Here is a 25,806-nt window from a genome sequence, read left to right on the forward strand (position 1 = left end):
GGCAGGAGGCTGACTTTCCTTGAAGTTTTCGCCTCAAATACCGCCATCACACAAGTGTGCGTGGCAGTTACTATGGTGTCTGTGGTGGTAGAACTGGAATAGTTGAACGATGACAATGTATTTCTAATTAGGTGTCTTTACTAAAACATGAGGGGTTTATTTTAACTTTCACTCATTTGCCTCTTTAATCTCTTTATAAAACAAAAGGAAATGTGTTCTCATCCAGTTAGGAAGACTAGCATTGGAAAGAAAATGCTGACGAGGCCATCTTCCCTACTGATTCTCGGAGGACAGAGCTTTCTTGACCATTTATAGCTTTTGATGCTCCCAGATCCCACATAACTTATAAGACCAAAGCTTGTATCTCTGGCTCTGGCTCCATCCTGCCTTGATGCTTTCCTCTGTATCAGATGTACATCTTCTTGCATGTTACATTGAATCAGGATGGCTCACCCCAAAGGATGACCTCATGTTACCCTGATTATAACTGCACAGATCCTATTTCCAAATTAGTCACAGTTTGCCTACCAAAGGTTAAGAGGGGGATATAGTTTAACACATACTTTCTGGTGCATGAGTACTCAAATGGAATAGTTGGATGCTCCCAAATATGGAGAAGATTTGAATTTGTTGAAAAAAGAAGGCAGGAGATCTATGGACAGGCGATGCTTAGACATTTCACCAAAAAGTAGGCATTATGCGTTGCTCAAATGAAATAATGTAGACCAGAATAAAGGATAGCTGGAGTTTAGCCCCCTGTTACACAATGAAATATGGACTGGAAATACAAAGGTAAGAATTATGATTAACTCCCTGGGATAGAAGACATGGTCCTACAGTTAGCATTGAGGAAGGAGCCTGCTCACTTTGGAAAGTGGCTTTCCTCAAATATAGAAGAAAAAAAAAACAGTTTGACGGCCATGAGGTGTTAAGATACTTTTAGCAGACTTCATGAAAGCATTGTGGACTTTAGTTGCCTGGCCAGTTTCCAACACAGATAGTTATGCTTATGTAAGATGCTTTTGAAGTCTCCTAGGGATGAGAATGCGTTTACTTTCTCGTTGAAACACTTAACTATATGTTCCTGTAGCCAACAGTGCTGCGCTTTGCTGGTGGTTAAGTCTGATTTGGTCACGTTTTAGGAAGTGTTTAAAGATGTAATGGACAAAAGGTGCATCGTAAATAGGGTTTTACTGGGATAATCTCTGTGCCTTTTTCACCAGTTTTTTTTTTCCAGAGTAACACCTCTTGATTTCTCAAAGGGACCATTGTAACTGCAAAGAACAGAGATAGTAAGACTGAACTATTAAGAAACTCATCTCTTTTGTGTCTTGGTCAACAAGTCTTTTGTAAATATCAAATTAATGGCAAACTTTGGAAAGAGAAATATGGAAAGTATGCTCAACATAGGATTTCCTAGTCCTTACAGGAATTCGAATCAAAGGAGATTAGATCATCCCCTAAGTGAGTTTTTATGTAGTTGTTTCATTTCCAGTTTTCCATGCCTTCCTAACACTTGATCTTTGTATGAATACTACTGCCACATTCAGACATGAGTCATGGTCCTTAAAATGTTTTCCCCACATTTGAGACATCATAGGGATACTGTAGAAGATCAGGCTCTTGGAGCTGGCAGATTCTACATTCCAAGGCTTGACCTTCTGCAGTAGTTCATCACTTCTACTAATCGAGCTTTGAAATAGGCTGGCAGGTCCCCCAGCACTTGGAATTAAAGTTTTTACTACTTAAGTATGGCTTATCTTGACTGTACATCTCCTCTTCCCGGGGTAGTATGTGTGCATCTCTTCTGCAAAGAAAGATGCTATAACAGAAAGCCAATTGCATTGGAGGTGAAAATGGGCTGAGGAGAGGCTTCCCTGACATTGCAAATAATGATGTTCAGATGAACTGTAGATTCGATTCCAATGGTCTTCCAGGGTTGGGTCTGTGATATCAAAAAGCCAGCATTAACTGGGGATAAAGACAACGTACAAATTATCTTCCTGGTTTCCACATTGTTGAGATGAGAGCTTAGGAAGTCTAGTCAAAGCACTAAAATTGCTCCTGAAATGACCAAATAAACAAATGAATGATAATTACATGCATGTTTGTGCACGTGTGCAAACCCCTGTTTGTGGTTAATGTCTCACCCTTTTATTTTAATATGATTCATGCTCCTCCCACCCATCTTTGGCCACTAGAGTAATTAAGACTATTTTACCCTACACAGGACTGAGTAGGGGACCTCCAGGGGCCAATGGACACTAAATGTTTCTGAATTTGTAGACACATTTATTAAGGCTGAAAGCTAGCAGGCCATGATTGAAAAAGTAATTGGTGTTGTCTGATTTCCATTCACTCTTCATGTTGATGAAAATAAGTCCAGTGTGCAGAAAGATGCCGATGGGGCGTGACAGCTAGGGAGGCCTTGTTCAAGCCAACAATAATGACTTTAGGGCAGTCATTATTACTTTGTTTAATTTTCTAGAACAACAAAAAAATTCTTTGTAATAAGATTGATGACTTGCAAGATACACAAAGATCTCAGGAGTAGATAGATCCTTTAAATGCTTAAGTGTCTATGGAAATAGGATTCTACCTTTACAGTAATGGACATTTGGATGGACTTGGTGGCTCTGAGACTCTGATGACCTGTGTTTTAAATATTACTGCATTTTTGTTTTTGTTTTTGTTTTTTCTTTTCACTGTAATTGGAAGCTATAAACAAGGTGACGTCGCAGGCTGGCTATACTCAGCACCTACAGTCGAAAACCAACATTATCAACTTCTTGTTAACTAGCATTAAAGAAGGCAGAATGTCAAACAGCACACACACCTTCCTGCAAGCACAGCCCGGTGCCAGGGACAGTAGGAGGCATGTGCAGTCCCCTCGGGCTGGGGAACAGTGTGGTGCGGCTGAGATTAGAATTACCTTCTGTGGAATGCCTAACCCGTGCCAGTGGCTTTGTCTGCTTTAATCTTCACATCCACTCTGTGTGTTACTGTCCTTATTCTACAAATTAGGAATTTAAGGCATCGAGGGGTGGAGTGACTCTCCTCCAGAGTCAAGACGGCTTTTCTCTTGCTTAGATTCCATCCATGGCTCGTCTTTGGATATAGTTCAAACTCCTACGTTGGATGATGAGGCCCTGTTTGTTATCTGCCCTTTGCTGATCTTCACAGCTTCATCTCCATTTAGTTCTCCAACTACACTCCCACATTTACAGGTCTTCTTGTACTTCCCAATATTCACAGGTCATTTCTTCTGTGAGGAGCAATATTCTCTCATTAGAGCAAGATTCCTGTCCCTACATTCAGAGTTCCACTTCGTTGTATAGGGTTCAGGAAATGTCACGTTTTGAACATGTCCCTGCACTCATTCACCAATGATTCACTGAAGATCCTATGATGTCTGAGACCTAGGAGTACAGCAGTAACCAGGAAACGCTGAGCCTGAACTTACAGTTTAGACTCTAGTGTATTATGGCTTGTCTAATTTATGTGTCATTTCAGAGCACTGCTCATCTATACATTCTTAGAAGATATGTGCTCCTTTATGAAAGTCACAGGCAGTTAATATTTATTTTGAATCAATACAAATGACTTCATGTAACATTTTATTTATGATCATCCTATAGAATTTTAAGATTTTTCTGTTCGTATTGATAATGCCAGCTCACCTTTGTTTCTCTAATTTCCAGTGTTCTGTAAGATTGACTGTATATTAGAATCCTAAGCTAGGTTCTAAGTAGCAGAGGCTATGCACAGCACACTCCTTCTATCCATGTGTGTGCTGTTAAGATGTGCACAAAGTAAAACTTTTAAGTGGAAGGAATTCGAAGTGATAGGGTAAGGCGAGCATCTGCTGCTGATGATCCCGAACACTCCTCAGGTACGCTTTGGGTCTGCAGAGCACACTTGAAACCATGTGGAATCTCTACTCCATGTTAATGTTTACAAAGGAAAGGTCAAAATGAGTCAAGATGACTCAGCAGAGGAAAATTATGTTTCAGAGACAGGAGGAGAGAGTCACCTTTGCCAAGTGTGTACCAGCACACATGTTAAGCCTCATGTTCTTATTTCAGGTCATTTCTTTAGAAACATATGAATGGTGTTGGCCACAGCATCTGATCTTGCCCCTTTGTTTGATTCAAATCCTTGAGTAGCTAGGTGATTTCTAGACTTGGATTCAGCAGAGTACATCTCATGTCTGTCAGCCTCCAAAAAGAAGTTTGTGAGTGAAGTTCTATTCTATAGTTAAGTTGTACGAGCCCCACTCCAGACTTGTTCGTCTATGTAAGTCTGTAGTCTCCAGCACACACTGTATCTCTGAAGAGACGCTCCTGTTTGGATCTCCTTACTGTGCTATCATACATATGTAAAAATCATTTTGCATTTGTGTGTTTTCTTGGTTTGTAAACACACACACAAAAAAAAAAGAAAATAAAGAGCTATTATTTTTAATTCTGTATAAGCTCTTTCTATAATATTTGATATATATTTACCACATATTAGTTAAAACTTAATAAAGGACTATAAAGATAATTCGGTTGGTAAAGTGTAGGCATGAAAATCTGAGTTCCATTTAGATAAAAAGCTGGGCAGGGTGAAATGCTTTTGGCATCCCAGTGCTGAGACAGAGACTGGTGCATGCCTGGGGTTTGCTGGCCACCCAGCCTAACTTAGTCAACAAAGTTCAGGACAGAGAGAGACTCTGACTCAAAAAGCCTGATGAACAGCTCCTGAGAAATCACAATTAAAGTTAGCCTTTAGGCCAGTGGTTCTCAACCTGTGGGCCGTGACCCTTTTGAGGTTGGAGAGCAGATATTTATATTAAAATTCTTAATAGTATCAGAGTTACAGCTATGAGATAGCAACGAAATAATTCTATGGTGGGCAGTCACCACAACATGAGTAACTTTATGAAAGGGTCAGATCACTAGGAAGGCTAAGAACCGCTGCTCTAGCGTCTACACAAGTATGCACACGCATGTATACACACACACACCTTTAACAAGTGTGCATGCACACATAAACACATAACATGAAAAAGAGAATAAAGTTTCCTAACTAATATGGTTAAGCATTATTTAAGACTGTAGGAAAAAAATCTATCTGTAATGGAGTATTTAGAATACTCTATCATGGAAGAAATTAAATGTTCTGTTTTAATCATAATTGTATATTAGTAAAATAATTGGTGACAAATTTAAGATTTTTTTATACATTAATCTATTTTGTTCCTTTGTTTGTTCATGTGTAGGCAGGTGCAGCCATGTCATAGCACATAGGAAATCAGATGACAACTTGAAGGACTTGTCTCTCTCTTTCCACCACATGAATCCTGAGACTCAACTGTAGTAGATCATCACGACTGACAACACATACTTGCTAAGCCATCTCAGAAACCCCAAAGAAAGAATATTTTGAAGGATAATTTACATATTATGTATATGTGTATTTTTGTATGTATGTGTATGCATACACATATACATATATCATCCAAAATTTTTGCTTTAAGCAAAATAAACAATGAATATAGAAAGGGCAAAGAATTATGGAAGTTCATTGAAGTAGGTCATTAAAGAAATTGAACTGGAAATCCTGAGCTCTTTTATACAATAAGCTTTTCCTTGTAAGAGCCGTTTAATTGCTTAGAAGACAGATATTATGCATGTTTTCTATCTTCCATATTTTGTCAAGGGCAAGAAGAGTTGGCTTATAATCATGATCACTTCTTTTTAGCAATTCAAATCTTTAACAAACATTCATCATTCTTAATTAACAAAAATTAAACCAGATCTGAAGTTATGACTGCTAATGAATCACAGGTTATCATCAGCTATTCTGTTTTCTAAACACCTGCATTAATTTACTGTGATCACTCAGTCTGCATGCCAGATAGAACATGTTACGCAAGCATTGTTTGCTTGCATGATTTAATTAGAGATTTGCCATACACTACAGAAGCAAGGAAATAATTTGGGCAACACGAGATCATCCTCTCAACACAGAAAAATTAAGAGCACTTCATCTGTTTCGCACTTCGTGTTTAGATCAGAGACTAGTACAGAGAACAATATATATTTAAGTTTACATAAACTCAAAGACTTTATGCTGAAGTAATTTGGGTTCTTTTTAGAAGCCAGTGACTGGATTTTTTGCATATAGACTCAAAATGATATTATTGTGTCATATAGAACTTTATTAAATAATGTCCCTTTTCATGTACATAAGCCAATGAGCATTAATCTTTTGTTTGTTTATTTGTTTGAGTCTTCTTGTATTTCTTTTTTAAATTTTTATTTATTTCTTATTAGATTTTTTTTTATTTACATTTCAAATGTTATTCTCTTTCTTGGTTTCCCCTCCAATTATCTTTTATCCCATCCCCCCTTCCCCTGCTCACCAACCCACCCACTCCCACTTCCCTGTCTTGGGATTTCCCTACACTGGGGCATTGAGCCTTCTCAGAACCAAGGACCTCTCCTCCCATTGATATCCAACAAGGCCATCCTCTGCTATATATGCAGCTGGAGCCATGGGTACCTCCATGTGTGCTCTTTGGTTGGTGGTTTAGTCCTTGGGAACTGTGGGGGTACTGGTTGGTTCATATTGTTGTTCCTCCTATGGGGCTGCAAGCTCCTTTTGCTCCTTCTGTCCTTTCTATAGCTTCTCCATTAGGCAAATGGATGGAACTAGAAAGTATTATCCTGAGTGAGGTAACCCAATCACAAAAGAACACACATGATGTGCACTCACTGATAAGTGGATATTAGCCCAGAATCTTAGAATACTCAAGATACAATTCACAGATCACATGAAGCTCAAGAAGAAGAAAGACCAAAGTGTGAGTGCTTCGGTTCTTCTTAGAGAGGGGGAACAAAATACCCATGGGAGGAGATACATAGACAAAGTGTGGAGCAGAGACCAAAGGAAAGGCCATCCAGAGACTGCCCCACCTGGTGATCCATCCCATATACAGTTACCAAACCCAGACACAATTGCAGATGCCATCAAGTGTTGGCTGACAGGAGCCTGATATAGCTGTCTCCTGAGAGGCTCTACCAGTGCCTGACAAATACAGAAGTAGATGCTCTCAGCCATTCATTGGACTGAGCTTAAGTCTTATTCTGGGTGAATCTAGTATATACTTTTCACATTTTGAAGTTTTTGCTGTTGTGTTTATGTTTTCTTTTGTTTCTGTCTCTGGGTGTCTTAGTCAGGGTTTCTATTCCTGCACAAAACATCATGACCAAGAAGCAAGTTGAGGAGGAAAAGGTTTATCCAGCTTACTTCCACATTGCTGTTTATCACCAAAGGAAGTCAAGACTGGAACTCAAGCAGGTCAGGAAGCAGGAGCTGATGCAGAGGCCATGGAGGGATGTTCCTTACTGGCTTGCTTCCCCTGGCTTGCTCAGCCTTCTCTCTTATAGAACCCAAGACTTCCAGCCCAGGGATGACACCACCCACAAGAGGTCCTACCCCCTTGATCACTAATTAAGAAAATGCCCCACAGCTGGATCTCATGGAGGCATTTTCCCAATTGAAGCTCCCTTCTCTGTGATAACACCAGCCTGTGTCAAGTTGGCACACAAAAGCAGTCAGTACACTGGATAAACAAAATGAACTCATTCTTTTTCTTATTTTGAAGTTTTAAAATGAAAGCTTTACTATCTGTAAATACACTTATAATTCAGCAGTTTGTATGACAGGGTCTCACTGTATAGACCAGGCTGTCCTGAAACTCACTATGCAGATTAGCCTGACCTCTAACTGAAAAGATCCCTATGCCTCTGCCTCTGCTTCCTGAATGCTGGGATTAAGGGTGTATAACACTTTGTTCACCTATTTAATGATTCTTCTTAGCATGATATTTTATTGTCCTATTGAAAACTTTACATTTTAAATTAACACTCAAAGTATTAGCTATCACTGAATTTTTAAACAATGTATATTACAGTTACTTCTCACTTCTCCTCAACCCCTAACCAACCCCCAATTGCCTTCTCTGCCCTTGTCCCTCTTAGCCCCTCTTCTCTCTTTCCCTTTCTCCTCTATAGTTCCTCCTCCCTCCTAATCCCTCCACCTTCTTTCTGCTTTAAGGTCTTCGATGTCCTTTTACCTCTCCCTACTTTTCCTCTGCCTTTTCTCACCTCTCTAAAGTTCTTCATTCTATTTACTTCATCTTTGTCCACATATACATACCTAAGACACACTATAAAATAGGATCAGCCTATGAGAGAGAACATGTTGTTTCAATCTTTCTGAAATTTATTGGTAAAAAAACAAAAGAAAAAAGAAAAAAACAAAAAAAAAAAACCCAAAAAATTAAATCTGTAAGTTGACAAGTTTTATGAGTATTATGACAAAAAAAAAAAAATTAGATGACTGACTTATTTCCTTAGTCAAAAGATTTTTTTTTTAACTAAGTTTTCCAAACAGCTAAGAAGAAATATTTCTTTCTTTTTTGGAAAATCCATTTGGTGAAATGTCATCCATTTCTTTTCTTTGCTGTGTCACTTCCAGCTTTTAAAACATTATCACCATTATCCAGCCAGGGAGCAGAGTGTTTTTATAAATGAGTTTTACTGCAAAACAAAACCCGACTAATGGGAAACTGTCATGGGCCACCAGCTGAAGAGCTGGCAGAAACCACTGAAGTCAATGGAGATATTTCCACCTTTAGGAAAAAAACTGGAAAGCGGGCATCAGGAGACCTCATCTCTGATGCTAGCCATGGCAGCTCTCTGTATGTAGTAGTATGCATTCTGATTGAAAGGAGAAAAGCACAGAGTGAGTTTTTATGTTTTATTCATGGCTACAATGAGTACAGAAGGGCCACGTATTTATCTTAATCTTGCAGAATACCCAAAATCGTTCTTAAATAGACAATTATCTACCTCAGCCATACCTTCTTAGCATGTATACCACCTACTAAGAGTTTTCTCTGTCTCTCTCTTGTATTTTTAAAACCCATAAACTAAACTGGCAGAATACTTATGCATGAGGTAGTTGATGCCTTTACAGAGACTAAATAGCCCGACCCAGTTCCACAGTTGCTAATTTACAAAGCGAGGTGGCTCCAGCCTGGAAATTACTACCAAAAAAGAGTGAAGTATGGATGTCTAGGGGAGGGAATTGGGAAGAGCAGACTCAAGTGTCTGTGTATTCCTTAGATAATGAATGCTGCTCTAGGGGGAGTGAACAGGAAAGAAATCAAGAGGGATGGCCTAGTTTATTGTCTAGAGTAAAACACGAAGAGCTCATATGAAAATAAACCAACTAATACCAGTTATGAAGCTGATGAGCAAAAGCTCTGAGTGAAGGGGAATGGCTTTGACAGCCAAACTTGGCTCTCTTTCTTCAGTACCTGATCAGGGTTAGGTAAGCAGCTACTGTTAAGTGGTTTCCATTGAGCAAGGTTCTCTTTGGGTGTCTTATTCTGACTCATAAAGGAACAGTTACAAAGGGAGATAAGCTGGTTTCTCCAGTGCCAGTCATTCAGTTGGATAGAAGCTGGACTTCTGCTTGGGAGCCATTTTATTCATCTTCAAAATCTGTTCTTCTTTATTGCCCTACATTGCTCTCCCCAGGAAGGAAATTGACTGTTCAGAAAAACAAAAACAGTGTCACATGTTTATTTTATATTTATTTATTTATTAAAAAACAAAAAAACACAAAGCAGATGGCCTGAGAAGGGCCAGAATGGAATGCTGAGCCATTGCCGCATGCCTCCATTCTGGTCGCAATAAGGAAAGCCTGTGTTTCACGCGGTTTTATGGGATCTTGAAATACAAGATTAATATTTTTTAATTAAGAGATTAGCATTAACTTATTAATAGCAAATTGAGTAATTCTATTTGTTTTATAAATTCATAAGTATTAGGATGGAGTTGGTTCAGCTCATGGTGTTTATATGATACTCTTGATAGATGATGACAGTCAAGGGCTCAGTGAAGCCACTTAAGGTAAATAAACTGCGGTGTGCCAGGTAACCTTCTTCAGACAGGTAAATGATGATGATGTGATTTTGAGAATGCCAGACGTGTTATACATACCTATTTGTGTGCTTGTTTTATGCCTTGTCATAGAACCATTACTGTGATTTATATAATTCTATAATGTCATGATGAGCCTTCAAAATTTACACTGAAATCTGGAATGCTGATGAGATAGAAAGCCAGAGATAATGCACAGAACAAGTGCATTCTTAATAAAATTTCTCTGACAAATTATTTTATATAATAAAATCAACTAAGAAAATTGAAAAATAAAATTTCAACAAAAGAAAGCAAGAACACTTACTAGGGGAAAAATATATGAGTATTCAAATATTTCCCCTCTCCTTTTTTTTATACTGGAATGTATGTTGTGTGTAGTCTCCATTAACATTACATATGTGTGTTCTTTCAGCAAATAGTATTAAAATGCAGACTGGGTATCTTTCTGTCTGCTGTCACTTACATATGGAGATGTATGAGGTTAATGAAGTATTTGGTGATAGAGTATAACTTTTGTCCCAACAGCATATAGTGTCCTTGTTCCTTCAATTCCCTTTCTGTTTCCCTTTAATATTACATGGCAGGTTATTCATCCTCCTAACACAACTTTGTGAGGGAGTATGGAAGCTTTGTGAAATGAATGTTTCCGGTCTTCACTAAAGCTATCCCTTTGCATCTGATTCTCTAGATTTCCTTTTTATTCTTTCTTTGGATTTAGCCCATGTTAATTGGATTCAGACTTCTCATTATTATTCAGAGGTTAAAAAAACTAGACTGGCCCGGTTAAGAATTTGTTTCCTATGGGAATATATTCATTATTTGAAATATGCCACTTTGGGAAATCAGAACCTTGTGGGTTTTTTTGTTTTGCTTTCTTCTGTTTTGTTTTTGCTTAGCTTTACAGTTAATGATATTTTCCAGGTATTAGCAATCTCAATGCAATTCTATAGTTTTCAACTTCTCAATATTTTTTTTTCATGTCTCAAATTTTGCACATTCTAGTTAACAAACCATGCCCGTGGTGGCGGCCTGGCTGGTTTGTACTTTAAAGTCTCCTCCTTGAACTTAAACCTGGATTTATCCACAGGAAGAAGTGTACTGCCCCCTGTGGTGAGCTTTTAGCAGAGCCTTTACAGGCAAAAAATTTTCCTTTGAAAATTGCAGATTTAGAAATACAAACATTTCAATAGAAAAATCAAGTATTTAAAAAACCCCAGTAAGATCAATAGATGAATCCCTATTGCTGAGAATGAGACCTACTGAGAGTGCCCTAACATCAGGGCCTTTGGACATTAGGGGAAAATACAGGCTGACAGTCCTGGCACTCAGAAGGCTGCGAGTTTTGCAGAGAGGGGTCATGCCTTTTCTAATGGGAAAGTTGCCATGTGGTTTAGTACAAACTGGAAAAGCTTGCCGGAGAGCTCTATCATACAAATCCTCAAGCTGATAAAAGTCAGTCTTTTGGAGGCACTGAAAGGTCTCTTTAGAAAAATAATGAGTCATGAATTAAAAACACTTCACTCGTAAATCATAGTACCAGTCCAGTCCAGCTAAGGAACTTTGAAATACTTGTCCTCAAAATTTTAGGTTTGTCTGCTATTTATCTTCTAGTTTTTGACAGTTTAGGAAAAAAATAAAAACGGTACAACACTGTGTCTTTTGACATCCTAATTGGTATAATCTTTCTTCATCCTGGAGCAATGTGACATTATAAAAATCTTGCTCAGTATGAGTGTAGCATTGACTCTGTGATCTTCCTTGGTAAGTTCCTTTTAAATGGTGGACAAATAAACCCATTGTGCAGGACTCCACGTAGTCAAAGCTATTGTAAGCCATCTTATCTAAAAGTGTATATTTTATATTTCATTTATTATGTGCCTTTGACCAAGAAGGACAGCTTTATCAGAGCCTTTTCAAGGAGTTATTTACATTGCACTTTTACTGGATTTATATCCTAATCCTGGTGTGGTCAGTGCTAACAACGTTGACTTACATTTTCTAATGCCAACATCTAATTGCCAGTAAGAGCTTAGGAACAATAGGATTCTTTTAAAAATAATTAAGCTATGACATCAAAATTCTCGTGTGAATACTTACCAAGTTAATTTAGATTTGCATACCTAACACACATTTGATATAAGTACAGTTCTTGTTTTGAAAACCAGTTTCTCTGACCAGAAGGTATCAGGCAAACTTCCCTCATCCCCAACTTGTCACCCTGGCCTTACTTGTGATTCTGTTCTTGAGATCTTGTCAGATTCACTATGCTGTGCACTAGCTTCTCTGGAGAGGAAGGTCCGAGTTAGGGACACTTAGGCTCACCCTGCAATCAACCCATCTTCCTGCTTTCATATCACAAGTTTACTCAGCTAATTACAAAGCTCCTCCTCTGCAGGACTCCTTTGCCATACTGGGTAGTGAGTACATTCTGCATGCTTCATGGTATGCTTCATGGCCCCTGACAGCTTTACTGCCCCCTAATGCTTGCGTGCCTACTTTGTAATAGGCAGTATTGTATACACATGCATTCACATACATTTATATTGATTTTCATATACATGCAAACCCTCTATGCCTAAGGCAACAGAGATAAACAGCTTTCTAGCGAAGATATTAGATGGGGGGAAAACTATTGCCATCTATTAAAAAAAAAGGAAAGGAAAAGAAAACTTTTCATATTGTTTCCCACCCTGCTTCTTCCACTTGAAAACTGAAAAGGATTCATCTTAGATCAAAATCATTGGTCCCAGTCATGTATGAAATTGCTGCAATATAATTTTAAGAAAGTATGCCAGGAATCATGAGTGGAGGGGAGCAATACTGATAGTCAGTTATGAGAGAATAGTGCTTGCCTCCTTTTTCTTAGTAGCTGATTATCTAAGCAGAATGCATGTAACAGAACTAGTGTGTAATCAGGGCTTTTGGTCCCCGATATACCATGACCTTCTACCCTGGATATTGTGAATAGCGGTACTCAATGCTCTGTCATCCAACCTAGGAAGAACACGATGCTTCCCCTCCTTCTCATTTGTTTACGTTACTTTCTGGTTCCTACTTCTCCCATCTAAAAACAAATGGTGCACTAGTCTCTGAAAAAAAAAAATAACCCTTATGTTGTAACTTATCATGTAACTAGTGGATATAATAAGCAGTGGCTCACCCCAAAATATTATATTTTACTTTGATATCTTTATTGTGTTAATTTTAGTAGCATTCCCATGATTGTATAAATTTTTGGCATCTAATTTTCTAAAAGGTCTGAGAGTTAGCTTACTACTATCTCTTGAAGATAGAATTTGGGGGATATTCAGCTCAATATATGGATATTGTATCAGTAATATTATTTACCTTGTATTTCTGTGTGATTGGTGATTTTTGCTGTATCTCTTAATTGGCAGATAGCTGTGAGATCCAGTGTGAGAGTTAGATTCGTTTGTACATTGGGTAAAGATCAAATGAGGGAAATTACCATATCTATCACATTAAAGATTTATCATATCTTTGTGATGTGGTCAGAATCCTCTCTTTTGGCTGTTTTGAAAAGTACAGTACATTATGGTTAACACTTTTTCTCACTGTGTAGCACAGTGCATAAGTCATTACTCTTCTGTTGAGCACTTTCTACCCCTGAGCCAGCCTCTCTTACCTCCTAAGTCTATCAGTGCCGACCTCCTGTTGAATCTCCCTCCACACCCCCACCCCCACCCCACACACTAGCCATTGGGGAAATGCATAAGAGAAGTCCAAGGGAATAGACCAGAGAGATGCATACCTGTCAAATCAACTCACTGTGATAGTGTGGTAGGACTTCACACTGAGTGCAGTGGAACATGATAGGACCTAGTCTCCTAAGGAACTTTGGGCGATGACAAAATGCCAAAATTGCTTTGGGCATCCAATGGTAACTATTGTTTATATATTTCACCTCTCTAGAAATGTATCCTAGCCATCTGGTGTCTAGGAACAGTCAGTGTTTTAATATCAAGCTTTAGGAAGAATATGACCATTGTATAGTTTCTTAGACAACTAAAGACAGGATAGATATGTCCCACAGCGCAAAGGTCACTGACCATACTCTCCACTTACTATTGCACCTGTCCTAGCACACATACAGAAGCACAGGGTATCAGATACCCAATGAGGAGACAAGTGACCTACCTGCTCCGTTGCTCACAGCCCCTATTACTCAGGAGGCTGGGTCCTGTCTTGTCCTTACAGTTGTAGTTTAAGCCCTTCCTCTGACTCTATCAACTCATTACTTCATTATGATTAATTCAGATAATAATAAAATTCTAATCTCATGCCAAACTGGAGGGAACCCGAAAGAGTTTACTTTCCAATGTTGACTTCTACCTAAGTATAACCGCTGTGAGCCAAGCCACACCAACGTACACAGTGGCAGCTAAAACTGATGTTCAAAGGTATTCTCTGTGGACTAGAGAAGGATCATCCATGAGCTTGTTACTAACGTTACATCTTGGGAGATTCTGATGGAGCCAGGTGAGGTAGGTACCCTAAGATGCTTTCAAATCCTGAACTTGGCTCTACTCTTGACAGATTCCATGTAGAGTGGTTGAAGGCTTGGTCTTCCACTGAGACAAACTCCACAAAATCATTGTCATGTCTACCAACCCCAAGGCATCTCAGAGAAATTCTCAGGCTTCCTAATGGATTTCCAAATGAAGCTTGGCCCAGGTCCATTGACAAGTGCCTATGTGCCTTCTGGGTATAGTCAACTACTGTGGCTCCTGGCCATGCAGTGAGCAGGGGTACCTGCTACCCATTCTAGCAGAAGATCTAATCCACTGGGGCAAAGACTGGGGAGAAATAGAAAAGAAATAAGGCAGGCAGATAATTACTGACATTGATAAACACTGTGAAGAGACTACAAACCAGCAAGAGGTTGAAGGATGGGCGTAGAGAGACACTCCTTTATGTAAGATAGTCTGGAAAGACTTTAAGCATATGACGTGCAAAGTAGGCAGTAGGAAAACCTGAGGGGGAAAAACTGGCTTAAAAAATATCTTAAGTGCTCTTGAAAATTCTTAAACGTCCTTATAAAAAGCCTCTGTTTCTTGGGCATGCTTTATTTGAGTTTCTGTTTTCTTTGGTTGGGCTTCAACATTTTAGTTGTAATTATATGTGCAAGTTGTTTTCATCGCTGATGGTTGTCATAAGTGGCTGTCTCTGTAACAGTGTGGTATGGTGTTATGAGGTAAAGTTGGTGACAATGTGAAAAATCACGGAAGTGAGCGTATGTCCAGGTGCTGGGTTTTTAATGTTTGGTTTGTAAATAATTATTCCCTCTTTTTTTAAGTCATCATGATCCAATAGTTGTGGTAGTCTTTTAAATCGCAATTAGAGAATAAAAAGAGCTTAATTTTATATTATATAAACTTACATTCAGGATAATAATGCTTCTAGATATGAACAAAAGAAGTTTATAATTTTTGAATAGTCCAGAACTTTTTCATCACCTATTATAATTTGTTTTCTCATCATGTACCTCTGTGTGGGTGTGTATCAATGTGTCAATGCAAGCAGGAACAAGCCATAGCAGGCATGGTACTGATCAAATGAATGGCAACCTTAGATGTCTACCCTCACTTTCCAGCCTGAGATATGGTCTCTGGTTTTGCCATTGCATATACAGGGCTTGCTGGCCTCTGAGCTTCTGGGAATTCTCCTATCTCAACCTCTAATCTCATGTAGAAGCACTGGGATTAGAGATGCTAGCTACCACAACTCGCCTCTTTTACGTGGTTTCTGGGGATCCAGACTGAGGACTGCATACTTATGTGGAAAGCTCTTTACCCAATCATCCATTTCCCAACCCTGCTCATCATGGATTTTCTTGCTAGTTTCCTAACTGCTACAGTTGTGTCAGATGATAGCAGGCTCTTCTTTTCTAACCTGGGGTCCACAGCCTCAGTGAATATCCTGGTATTTCCATCTCTGACGTGGTGAAGTGCAACCATTTACTCAGAAATTTTCAACCATGGTGAGGAATTGCCATGGAAATGTAACCAAGAGAGGATAGGAAGGGTGTGAGAGGAGAGATGGCAAATGCTTTGGGATGTGTCCAGAGGCCTTCCTTCCAGCTCCAACCAGGAAAATCCCTTCAGCCAGAGATCTTGACATTCCAGATATAGCCATTTGGAAACAGTTCTTGGTGTTACATTTGTCAGGTTCATACCAAAATGCAGACACTCCTAGGCCTCCTGTACCAATATTAACATGGTTAATCACACAAACAATCTTTTTGTAAGAAATGAAGCCTGTGTCACAATATTTTATATGTACATATCTTGTGATTCATAGACCTTGAGTAACTTGCTGAAGGCTATTCTGATCTGAGGAGCACAGCAGGGGTTGGGACTTGGTGGTCAGGGGTCCATGCCAGCAAGTGTGGTTCCACATTTCCTTTTGTGGTTCTCATGGGTGTATTTGGGTTTGGGGATAGTTGAATAACAGCTTATGGTGACGATTAAATTTGTCAATGCCATGAAAGTTAGAAATAATGTTTGGAGCCTGCCTTACCCTGTCATGTAGTTTCATTTTTTCTCTGAATCTTTTCCAGTAACCAACCCTCATGCCCTGATGGGGACTCACCATACAAACAGAAGCAGTAGCCAGACAGAATAGAGATATTGGTATCACAGGCATTGACATTCAATAGTGTTTCTTGCTTTACTGCTCAGGTTTAATAACAGACATGCGGACATACACTTTCTAGACAAAACCTGTCTTCCTTTTGAGTTCTGGATTGAAACATACATAACAGGTATAAAAGCCCTTCCAACTTGAGAAAGCTCAGTGCTTGTGTAAGTTACAACACCATCTACACAGTAATGAAAATCAGTAGGATCCTTATTCCTTGTTAGCTAATGAGTTTTAGCCTTGCCTTTTAAACATTATAGTAAAACATGAGTCAATTAAGCTTTTAAGATTCAAGCTTTATTTTAATGGTTTTTTTTATTTTTGAGCTATAGCTCTCTTCCCACTGCTTTTCCCCTTTTGTTTTGTTTCCAGACAGGATCTCACTCATTGCCCTGGCAGGCTTTGGATTAAGATCTCCTTGCAGCAACCTCCTGAGTGGAAGAGGTTGCAAACCCTTAGGTTTGCAGAGCTGTTTAAGTACCTTTCCATGGACCTATGGCAGTCCGTGTCCCCGAGCCAGCTTTCTTTGCCTGGCAGCATTCGAACCAAAGTACTCTACTCTTTCTTTCTTTGTTCTTGAAATCACATTATCCTAAGAAGAACATGATGCGCTCAGCCTCAGCCCAGGTTCCCCTCAGCCCAGGTTCCCCTCAGCCCAGGTTCCCCAGTTCTTCCCAAGGAAGATCCAGTTGTAAAAGATACAATCATAAGAATAAAAATGTGCCTCTAAGTAACCTAAAATGAGACATAATTTCAGGAAGTGACAAGTACGTTTGTAATAATTGACTCTTGCTAAAGGAAGGGGAGAGGCTAAAGTGGAATGTTGGAAAGGTGTCCCAAACACTCACAGGTTTCTATTATGTGCATCATTTTAGTAGACCAAGAGTTTCAAACACAGACATTCCAAAACCTTGCCTACCTTTACCTGTTTCCTAGTCAGTATCTGTTCATGGTGGAAAATAAGGTTGTACAAATCACTTAAATTTCATGTATTGATTTCCAGTTGTCTCATCAATGGATTGTGTAGTATGAATGTAAGTCTATGCCTGCTGAATAGTGAGCTTCAGCAGAGCTAAGTAACTTGCTTTTGATTAAAGCATACAGTGTGTTAAGAAACAATTGCTCTGATCTGTCATTCTATGAAGAGACATCCACATGATGTCTATTATTTAAGCATAATGTGTTTCAAAACAATGAATAATATATGCATGTACATAAAAACAGATGGTGGTTGAGAAGAAAAGTTTTTAATCAAATGAATCTGAATTTAAGCACCAATTATTCATTTTTGGCAGTGACCTTGTCAAACTACATAACCTGTGTGCGTGTCTCCTCCTGAAAACAGAGTAATGGTGTTCTTTTTTGAGGATCTCAACAGTTATAAAAATAATAAATACTAAGTAAAGGGAAAGCCAGATTCTTTCAAAATTTTTAGCTTAAAAATGAAAAATTTAGGAAATATCAGTTCCTAGTGATTTTTATGCAACTAGAGTTCCTCAGATATACTTTAGAAAAGAGTCTTGACAATTGATAATACATCTTACAAAAACATTCTTTTAGAATTTAAATTTCTCTATTTCATATTAAATCTAGCAAAACATAATACTTCTTACACACACAATTTTTTTTGAAGCAATAATGGCTACTGAGTATGGATTCACACCTTGATCATACAAACCTTGTTTCAGATCACTGGCCTCGTCTTTCCCTTCTTTCTTAACCTCTATGATAAAATTCTATCCCATGACAATGGTAGAAATAACTTGGAAAAATACTTTCCTTAATAGGATTTTATGTGAAATTGTTAAATGCATGACAACATCAGTCACTCCTGTTCTTAAGACCACCATCTTCCCAGTGAAATTGTGAATTAGGAGACCTGAATGCTAGAACAAGGTATTCTACCAACTTCGGCATCTTCAGCAAAGGACTTGGCTTTTCCATCTCCGTTTCCTGCTCTGCAAATTTTATTATACAATTCAGACACATTAACTAATATTACCATCAAATATATTTTGTCTTTCAGTTTGTGGGGACATCCATGGACAATTCTTTGACCTGATGAAGCTCTTTGAAGTGGGAGGGTCTCCTGCCAACACTCGCTACCTCTTCTTAGGGGACTATGTTGACAGAGGGTACTTCAGTATCGAAGTAAGTATACATAGTTTTCTCTTAGATGGTCGTGGGCCACTGATATCTTAGTAAGGAAGAGACATAAATGCCTTCCAGAAATCCAGAACCCAAAACAATCAATTTTAATACATTTATTGAGATAAATGGCCTCTCATTCTCCTATGTGCTTTTTATGTAGAGCGATGTCAAAGAAATGGTAAGATTTTGTCTTTTGTGTATCTTATGTTTTTTTGAAAATTGGCCAAAAAAAAGTGAATGATACGAACCAAGTTGATAGCATAGGTGGGCTTGAGTTTGCATACCCATGCCTTATGGTTGTAAGACTGTAAGTCACTTTCAGTAATGGATTTAGAGAACTTGTGTATCTGTGTGCGGACATTGGCAGCTGCTATATCAGGGCACCTGTCATCTAACTGGGTCATTTGTCAAAGTCATTAATCAAAACAACAAAGACAACCATTGAGCAGAGGCTCTTCACTAGCCAAAGAAAAGGAATGCCCTCTTGTACTCTGGCGCCTACTACAATGTCTGAGGAAGAGCCCAACACTTAAATATTAGGAAAGCATGATTTCTATAAGAGAAAAAATTGAAGTTAGAATATAGATAGCAGTTGATATGTCCTCTTAGACAAAACAAACAAAATGCAAAAAACACCAAAAATTAAATGAACGGTTATTATGCAGTAAGCCAATGTTACTGACTCTTCACACTATATACCCACAATCATTATTAAAGTGATATGTTAAAGTATAATATTAGATTTACTAAAAAGATATTTAATGTTAATGTCAACCTCAAACATACCAATTGAAGAGTTGGGGTATTCTGTTACCTGCAATTGAAACTCTGCCTCTCCCCCTACTCCCTCCCTCCCTCTTTCCCTCTTTCTCTCCCTCTCTCTCCCTCTTTCTCTTTCACCCTCTTCCTCTCCCTACCCCTCTCCTTTCCCCCTCTTCCTCTCCCTTCTCCTACTCTCCCTCTCTATGTGTTTATATCTATATACATATATGTGTGTACATATGTATAATATATATATATATGCTTTTGTAAATAGACATCAACAAATTCTAGTATTCTTTATGGACAAACAGGTACATATGCACTGTGATTCAGACTGTGAAGAAATATAAAATATATCCTTGTTCTGTAGAAGTCTATGTATCGACAAGGAAATATGACTATGAAAATCTAAATGGTCTCGATGTCCCAGTGTAGGGGAATGCCAGGACAGGGAAGTGGGAGTGGGTGGGTTGGTGAGCAGGGGGAGGGGGGATGGGATAGAGGGTTTTTGGAGGGGAAACCAGGAAAGGGGATAACATTTGAAATGTAAATAAAGAAAATATCTCATAAAAAAGAAAAAGAAAAGAAAATCTAAGTAGATCCAAACCCTGGGGTAGTTGGCTGTCCTGGGCTCAGGTATTTTGTTGTTGTTGTTGTTTTGTTTGTTTGTTTGTTTTGTCATTTTTCACTCTGATTTTTCTTTCTTCCCTGCTGGGAATTGAAGCAGGACCTCACATACACTAGCTCCTGTATCAGTAGCTTCAAACCATTTGAAGTATTCCAAATGTCTACTAATTAGAGTCTGTTTAGAGCTTTATTTTTAAAAAGCTTAAAAAGAGAAATCACCGACTTGCTCCTTAGAAGGTTTCTTTTTGAAGATATGTAGTCATTCTAGATATTTGAAGTAACAAAGTTACAATATTTTGTCTCTTATGTTCATTTTGAAATTTAAAACTTATATAAAGCTTAAGACACCCATCTAAATGCCCTGCCAGGTTGAATGTAGGTCTCACAGAACATTACAGAATTCTGAGAGGCAGTTATCAAAACTCCATCTTCAAAAATGGCTCAGTTAAACAGAGCACAGGCCCGTGAGCTTGCTGCAAACACACAAGAAGGAAGAATTGCTTCAATATGATCCATTTTGATCTGACTGTGACCAGTGAGTGTCTTTGCAGTAGCTGTGATTGATCAGCACATTGAAAGAGAGCAAGCACGTGTATCAACGGTCAACCTGTGGGTTGCGATCCCTTTGAGGGTGCAGGTACCTTTTCGTAAGGGCTGCCTAAGATCATCTGCATATCACATATTTACATTACAATTCATAACAGTAACAGAATTACAGTACAGGAGTCACCACAACATGCTGTGTTAAGAGGTCACAGGATTAGGAAGGTTGAGGACCGCTCGTGTATTGGAAGCACTCTAAGGTCTCTATCATGGAGTAAGTGTTGTCAATGGGACCCCATTCATCCCTCTCAGTTTTGGAAGGGTTCTGTAAGGAACTTCTTTTCATAGGATGTTGACACCAGGCGTTTAGGATTCCATGACTGGACTCTTTCCTCTGTCCCAAACCCTGGTCACAGTATACCTGAAGAAATAAACATGTACCATAACCTAGAGGCTTGTCCTCAGTCCTATACATTTACACATGTGTTCCCATGGATACACATGCTCTCATCTTTTGAGATTTAATCATTAGATATACAATATACTCTGTGAGTTATGAGATTGTTGGCTTCGGATATCCCTGGGAGGTCTGCTCTTTTCTGAAGGGAAATAGAGGAGAAGTGGATTTGGCGGGGGATGGGGATGAGGGGGTGAGGGGAGGGAAAAGAGAGGGCCTGCAAAGGGTGGGGGGACTGAGAAGAGTAAAGAGAGAGGAAACTGTGGTCTGGATGTATAAAATCAAAAAACTAAAAATAGATAGATAGATAGATAGATAGATAGATAGGTAGGTAGGTAGGTAGGTAGGTAGGTAGGTAGGTAGATAGATAGATAGGTAGATAGATAGAGTGTAGTTTTCCAGTGTGTGCTACCCTATCAGGTTTCAAGGTATTTTGGATTTGTGTCCATAGCCTGGAGTTACACTGCAGGTATTCTTCTAAGGTTATCCTCTCACTCAAGAGGGATGCCTACGTTTACTTCCTAACATATCAGCTTTGAAGAACAGACCCTAATGGCCGTTCCTAACTCCAGTTGCAGGCTCACAGACGGCTCATGTCTGCAGTCCTCTTTCTCATCCCAGCAACCCAACTCTCTCTCCTTTGCCATTAGAAATCATTCCCTACAGGATGAGCCCCTAAATGAGCCAGCTTGTGAGAAGCCACGAAAGGCGCAATTTTGTTCCCAGCCATAATTTGTCTTACAACAAACCTTTCTCCTTCTGATGATTGCGTTACCCTACCTAATCTCTTTGATCAAGCCTATGTGTATATTTAGGTCCACAGCTGGGTGCGTTTCTCTACAGACCCTCGGCAAAGTCCAGAGTCTGCAAACAGAGTCATGCACAGCTGTTTCCTTGAGCTTGCTTCATTAGACTTTAGGCAAGCATCCTGCAGTGCAGTGCCTTGAGTTTGCAGGGAGCTGGCCTCTCCTACTCTGCCCGCATCCAGACGTCAGCCTGGGCCTCCAGCACACTGAAGTGTGAGAAGTTGTTGTGTTTATTAGCTGTGAACTCATGGACCAGAATGAACCACAGCAAGCCAGGCAGCATTCCGTGCTGCTGCCTGAAAATAACAAGCACGCAGTAGAACACATGACAGAGGTGACAAACAGGGCCACTGCTCTCGGTAGCTAGCGGTCTTGACAGGGCACTGGTACTCGACTGCTACTTCATGGCCTGCTTGTCAGACCAGACAAATGATGTCTTGGAGAAGTTACATTCCATATTTCAGGAGTTTGGATCCTTTCCAAGTTCATGTGGTAGCCTGCGCTTAGCCATCCACGACAGAGAAGCATCAGTTTAAATTGTAAAGTTTTGAGGCCTGAGGAGTTACCAGTTCAGGGAGCAAATCAGTATCCGGCTAAAACAGTATTCTCCTTTTGACTTTCTTGCTTCTTGTTGTGCTTTGCAATCCTTAAGAATTATACTGAAGATTTGCAAGAAGACTGCTCATCTAAAAGCCTAAATTACCTAGTAAATTATTACCCTGTTATTACGAGTGAACCAAGCAAAGAGGACAGTAGTGCTGTGTGATTATGGACGAGTCATGAAATAGCGAAAGCTGTGTCTGCGATGGAAATCGACGCAGACTTTCAGATGGAGTAGCTGACTGGAAGTTGCAAATACTTGTTTAGTTAACAGTAGCAATGGCAAGTGATTGGAGCGATTGGTCCGGCCTGTTTGCATCTTACCACGCAAAAAGGTCCATGTCACATGGTACCTTCACAGACCCAGACACTGGAAAGTTGACTCACAGGGGTCACCCAATAACATAGAAATAAGCAGGCCTGATCTGGGTGACATTGATTTTTCTTGCTTCATTTGGTTGTGATGATGTTTACAAGTCTGTGCTTGAAAATGAATCTGAGGTCATAGTTTTGTTAATGACCTTCCCCTCTTCAGAGTGTTGGGACTTTGTATGACTTTTAAAACAGTTGCGAGCATGTCCGAGCTGCACTTGGCAGCCCTGTCCCTCCAGATGTTGAGGGTAAAAGCTGGTAGGACTCCACTCGCCAGTCTACCCCCCTGCCCTTTCATTTAATGTGCCATTTCTTCCATGCTGGCTGTGTTTATGGTCTTATTTAGTGTTGGGAAGATATTTTATGCTTGCCCCAGGAGAAAAGGAAATGATATGTGAAAAAAATTACTCCCATTTTAGAATACTTTGAGCCTAAATTTTGGAAATTTTAGTTATTTTTCCTTTTCCCTCCTCTCCTTATTTTCTCTTTCTCTTTTTCTTGTTTATTTTTCTTTTTTCCTTCTTTTTCCTTGCCTTTCATTCTGCAGAGATGGAGTTAACATATCCCAAATAGCTCATTTTACAGCTATAAAGGAGGTGTATAGTGCATCATTTTAAATGTGTACATATGAACACTAGGAACATTGAGCACAGAACATTTTGAACATTTTTTTTTAGGTTCAATTATGAAAGAATTATAGTAATTAAGACTAGAGGTACATAGTTAAAAAGCCGCAGGCCAATATCACAATAAGATCTTTAACAGCTGTCAAAAAGAAAATGTGGGTCTGAAGATAGGATTCCTCTAGTCTGGTAATTGAGTGTGCTTACAAAATACAGTTTAGATTTTAGATGGAGAGATAATTGCCTTATCTTAAAATAAATTGTTCTGGGAAAAAAAATGAATCTAGAGATGTCAGAATTTTGGTTAAATTTTTCAAAAAGTTATTGACCAGGAAGGAACATGAGAGAATGTTGCAGATTCAAGGTCCATGTAACAGTTTTCATGCATCCATGTGTATAAATGTACAGAGTTGCACAGACATGCATCTAGTGTTATTTAAGTTACAATCAAACCTTTAAAAATATCTGCATTGGATAGATTTTATGCTTTCTCACCTGAATTGTTAAAAAAAAATAAATCCTATCCCATTGAAGATAGGAATTTCAGTAATGCCTGTGTTCTAGAATCTAAAGGCCAAAACCAGACTTCTAATCTACACAGCTCACAGGGGAGATTAGGAACAAGAAAGGGATTCCAGGACCCCCAGTCAGTCTTGAGGGTATTGGCAGGAGTTTCAAGTTTAAATAGAGGGAAAACTGGGGGAGGGGCTGGTGGTTAGCAGCAGCAAGCAGTTCCCAGTTTAAGGGAGGATTCTATCAAATCTGGCTCTGCAAGGTGTTCCTGTTGCTTGCTCTGCAAGTCTCTGTTGCTCTGTTGCTTAAGAGAACCACCCAGTTCCCCTACAGACATGGCCTCCACTTGAGGGTGAGCTCATCAGAGGCAAAGGCATGGCATTCCTAGGAGCCAGTCTAACTTCAGGTTTAGGATTATGGCTGGACCCCAGGACAGGGTAAAGCCGGACAGTGGGATGCCTCAATAACTGCCACCTTTGTACCTTCGTCCACGCAGGCAATTGGGATAGGTTGGGTAGTACTGCTCTTACACAGACAGGAGGGATTAACATGCCTATGTGTGGAGTTGAACAGGATTCTGACCCAAGGATTTAAGACAAAGCCAACAGTGCAAACTGCAGACAGTGATGCCAGGTTTCTGTCCCACTTATACTGAACTGATGAGGCCCAGGGAGGTTAGAGCTTTTAGCGAAGGCTGTTTCTAGGATAATCCTGATAGTATACTATTTAAAGGGCCTTTATATAACCAAAGTAGACATTCTAGCTTAAGCCCCAACATGCAAGTACATATATGTACTTACACATGACCTATACAACAAGGGACCATCTTCAAACTTTTGAATTGGTAACAATTGTCTCATTGACATTCATGGCACTTAACAAATCCTTTCTCTGAAACATGAGGCAAATTGGAATAATCTAACCACCCCTTATTTAAACAAGGAAATGTAGTTCTACAATAGATTCGTAGCAAGGACTCGTTAGGCGGCCTCGTCCATCACTGAGATGGCAAGGACTCATTAGGCGGCCTTGCCCATCACTGAAATGGCAGGGAACTTTGCATGCACGGAGGATCATGCTGCTTCAAGACCATTTATGGAGGACAGTTGGCCAGCTCTCCAGATAAGCTTATATCTTAATCACATGAACCTTAGCTAAGGACTATAATTAGAAAATTAATCAATGAAGCAAGTGCACAAGTGTGCATGCACACACTCATGTGCACACACACACACACACACACACACACACACACTCACTCACTCATACATAAACTAATGCCCAGCTATTGTTCCAATCACTGTTTCATATTTGAAGATGATATGTTGTTGGAACATTGCTATAATCTACACTTGTCTCCTTAATTAGTATTTGCTCAACCCCCTGGGCTGTATGTTTAAGCATTATTATTTCAACACTTTGATAATTAGTTCTGTGATTATCACAGAAGCTTACAGGTAAATATTCTTCACAGATAGCCAGCAGGTACATTTGATAAAAACTTTCTCTTTAAGATTACCCACTGTATGTTAGAAGACGGGTGAGCAAAGTGTAACTTTCATGTGTGTCTTAATCATCGGAGTCAGATCTGTCCCACTTTTCTGGGGTGTCCCTGCCTTGGCTTCACTTTGGGAACACAAGCTTTGCAAAGAGGAGACCACACTCATTTTTTAAAGAATCGTTTGCTG

General features: G+C 39.3%; 1 protein-coding gene across 2 annotated transcripts in view; it reads left to right on the plus strand.

Annotated features, from left to right (window-relative positions):
* Positions 1 to 25,806, plus strand: part of Ppp3ca (protein phosphatase 3 catalytic subunit alpha) — a 278,454-nt gene that overhangs the window by 191,430 nt on the left and 61,218 nt on the right. For both annotated transcript variants that reach the window (XM_031375622.1, XM_031375623.1), the window contains exon 3: positions 18,691 to 18,815. In XM_031375622.1, coding sequence (XP_031231482.1) covers positions 18,691 to 18,815 — 125 coding nt within the window. The remainder of the gene's footprint in view (positions 1 to 18,690; positions 18,816 to 25,806) is intronic.

The sequence above is a fragment of the Mastomys coucha genome, unplaced genomic scaffold (genome assembly GCF_008632895.1).
Source record: "Mastomys coucha isolate ucsf_1 unplaced genomic scaffold, UCSF_Mcou_1 pScaffold16, whole genome shotgun sequence".
NCBI lineage: Eukaryota > Metazoa > Chordata > Mammalia > Rodentia > Muridae > Mastomys > Mastomys coucha.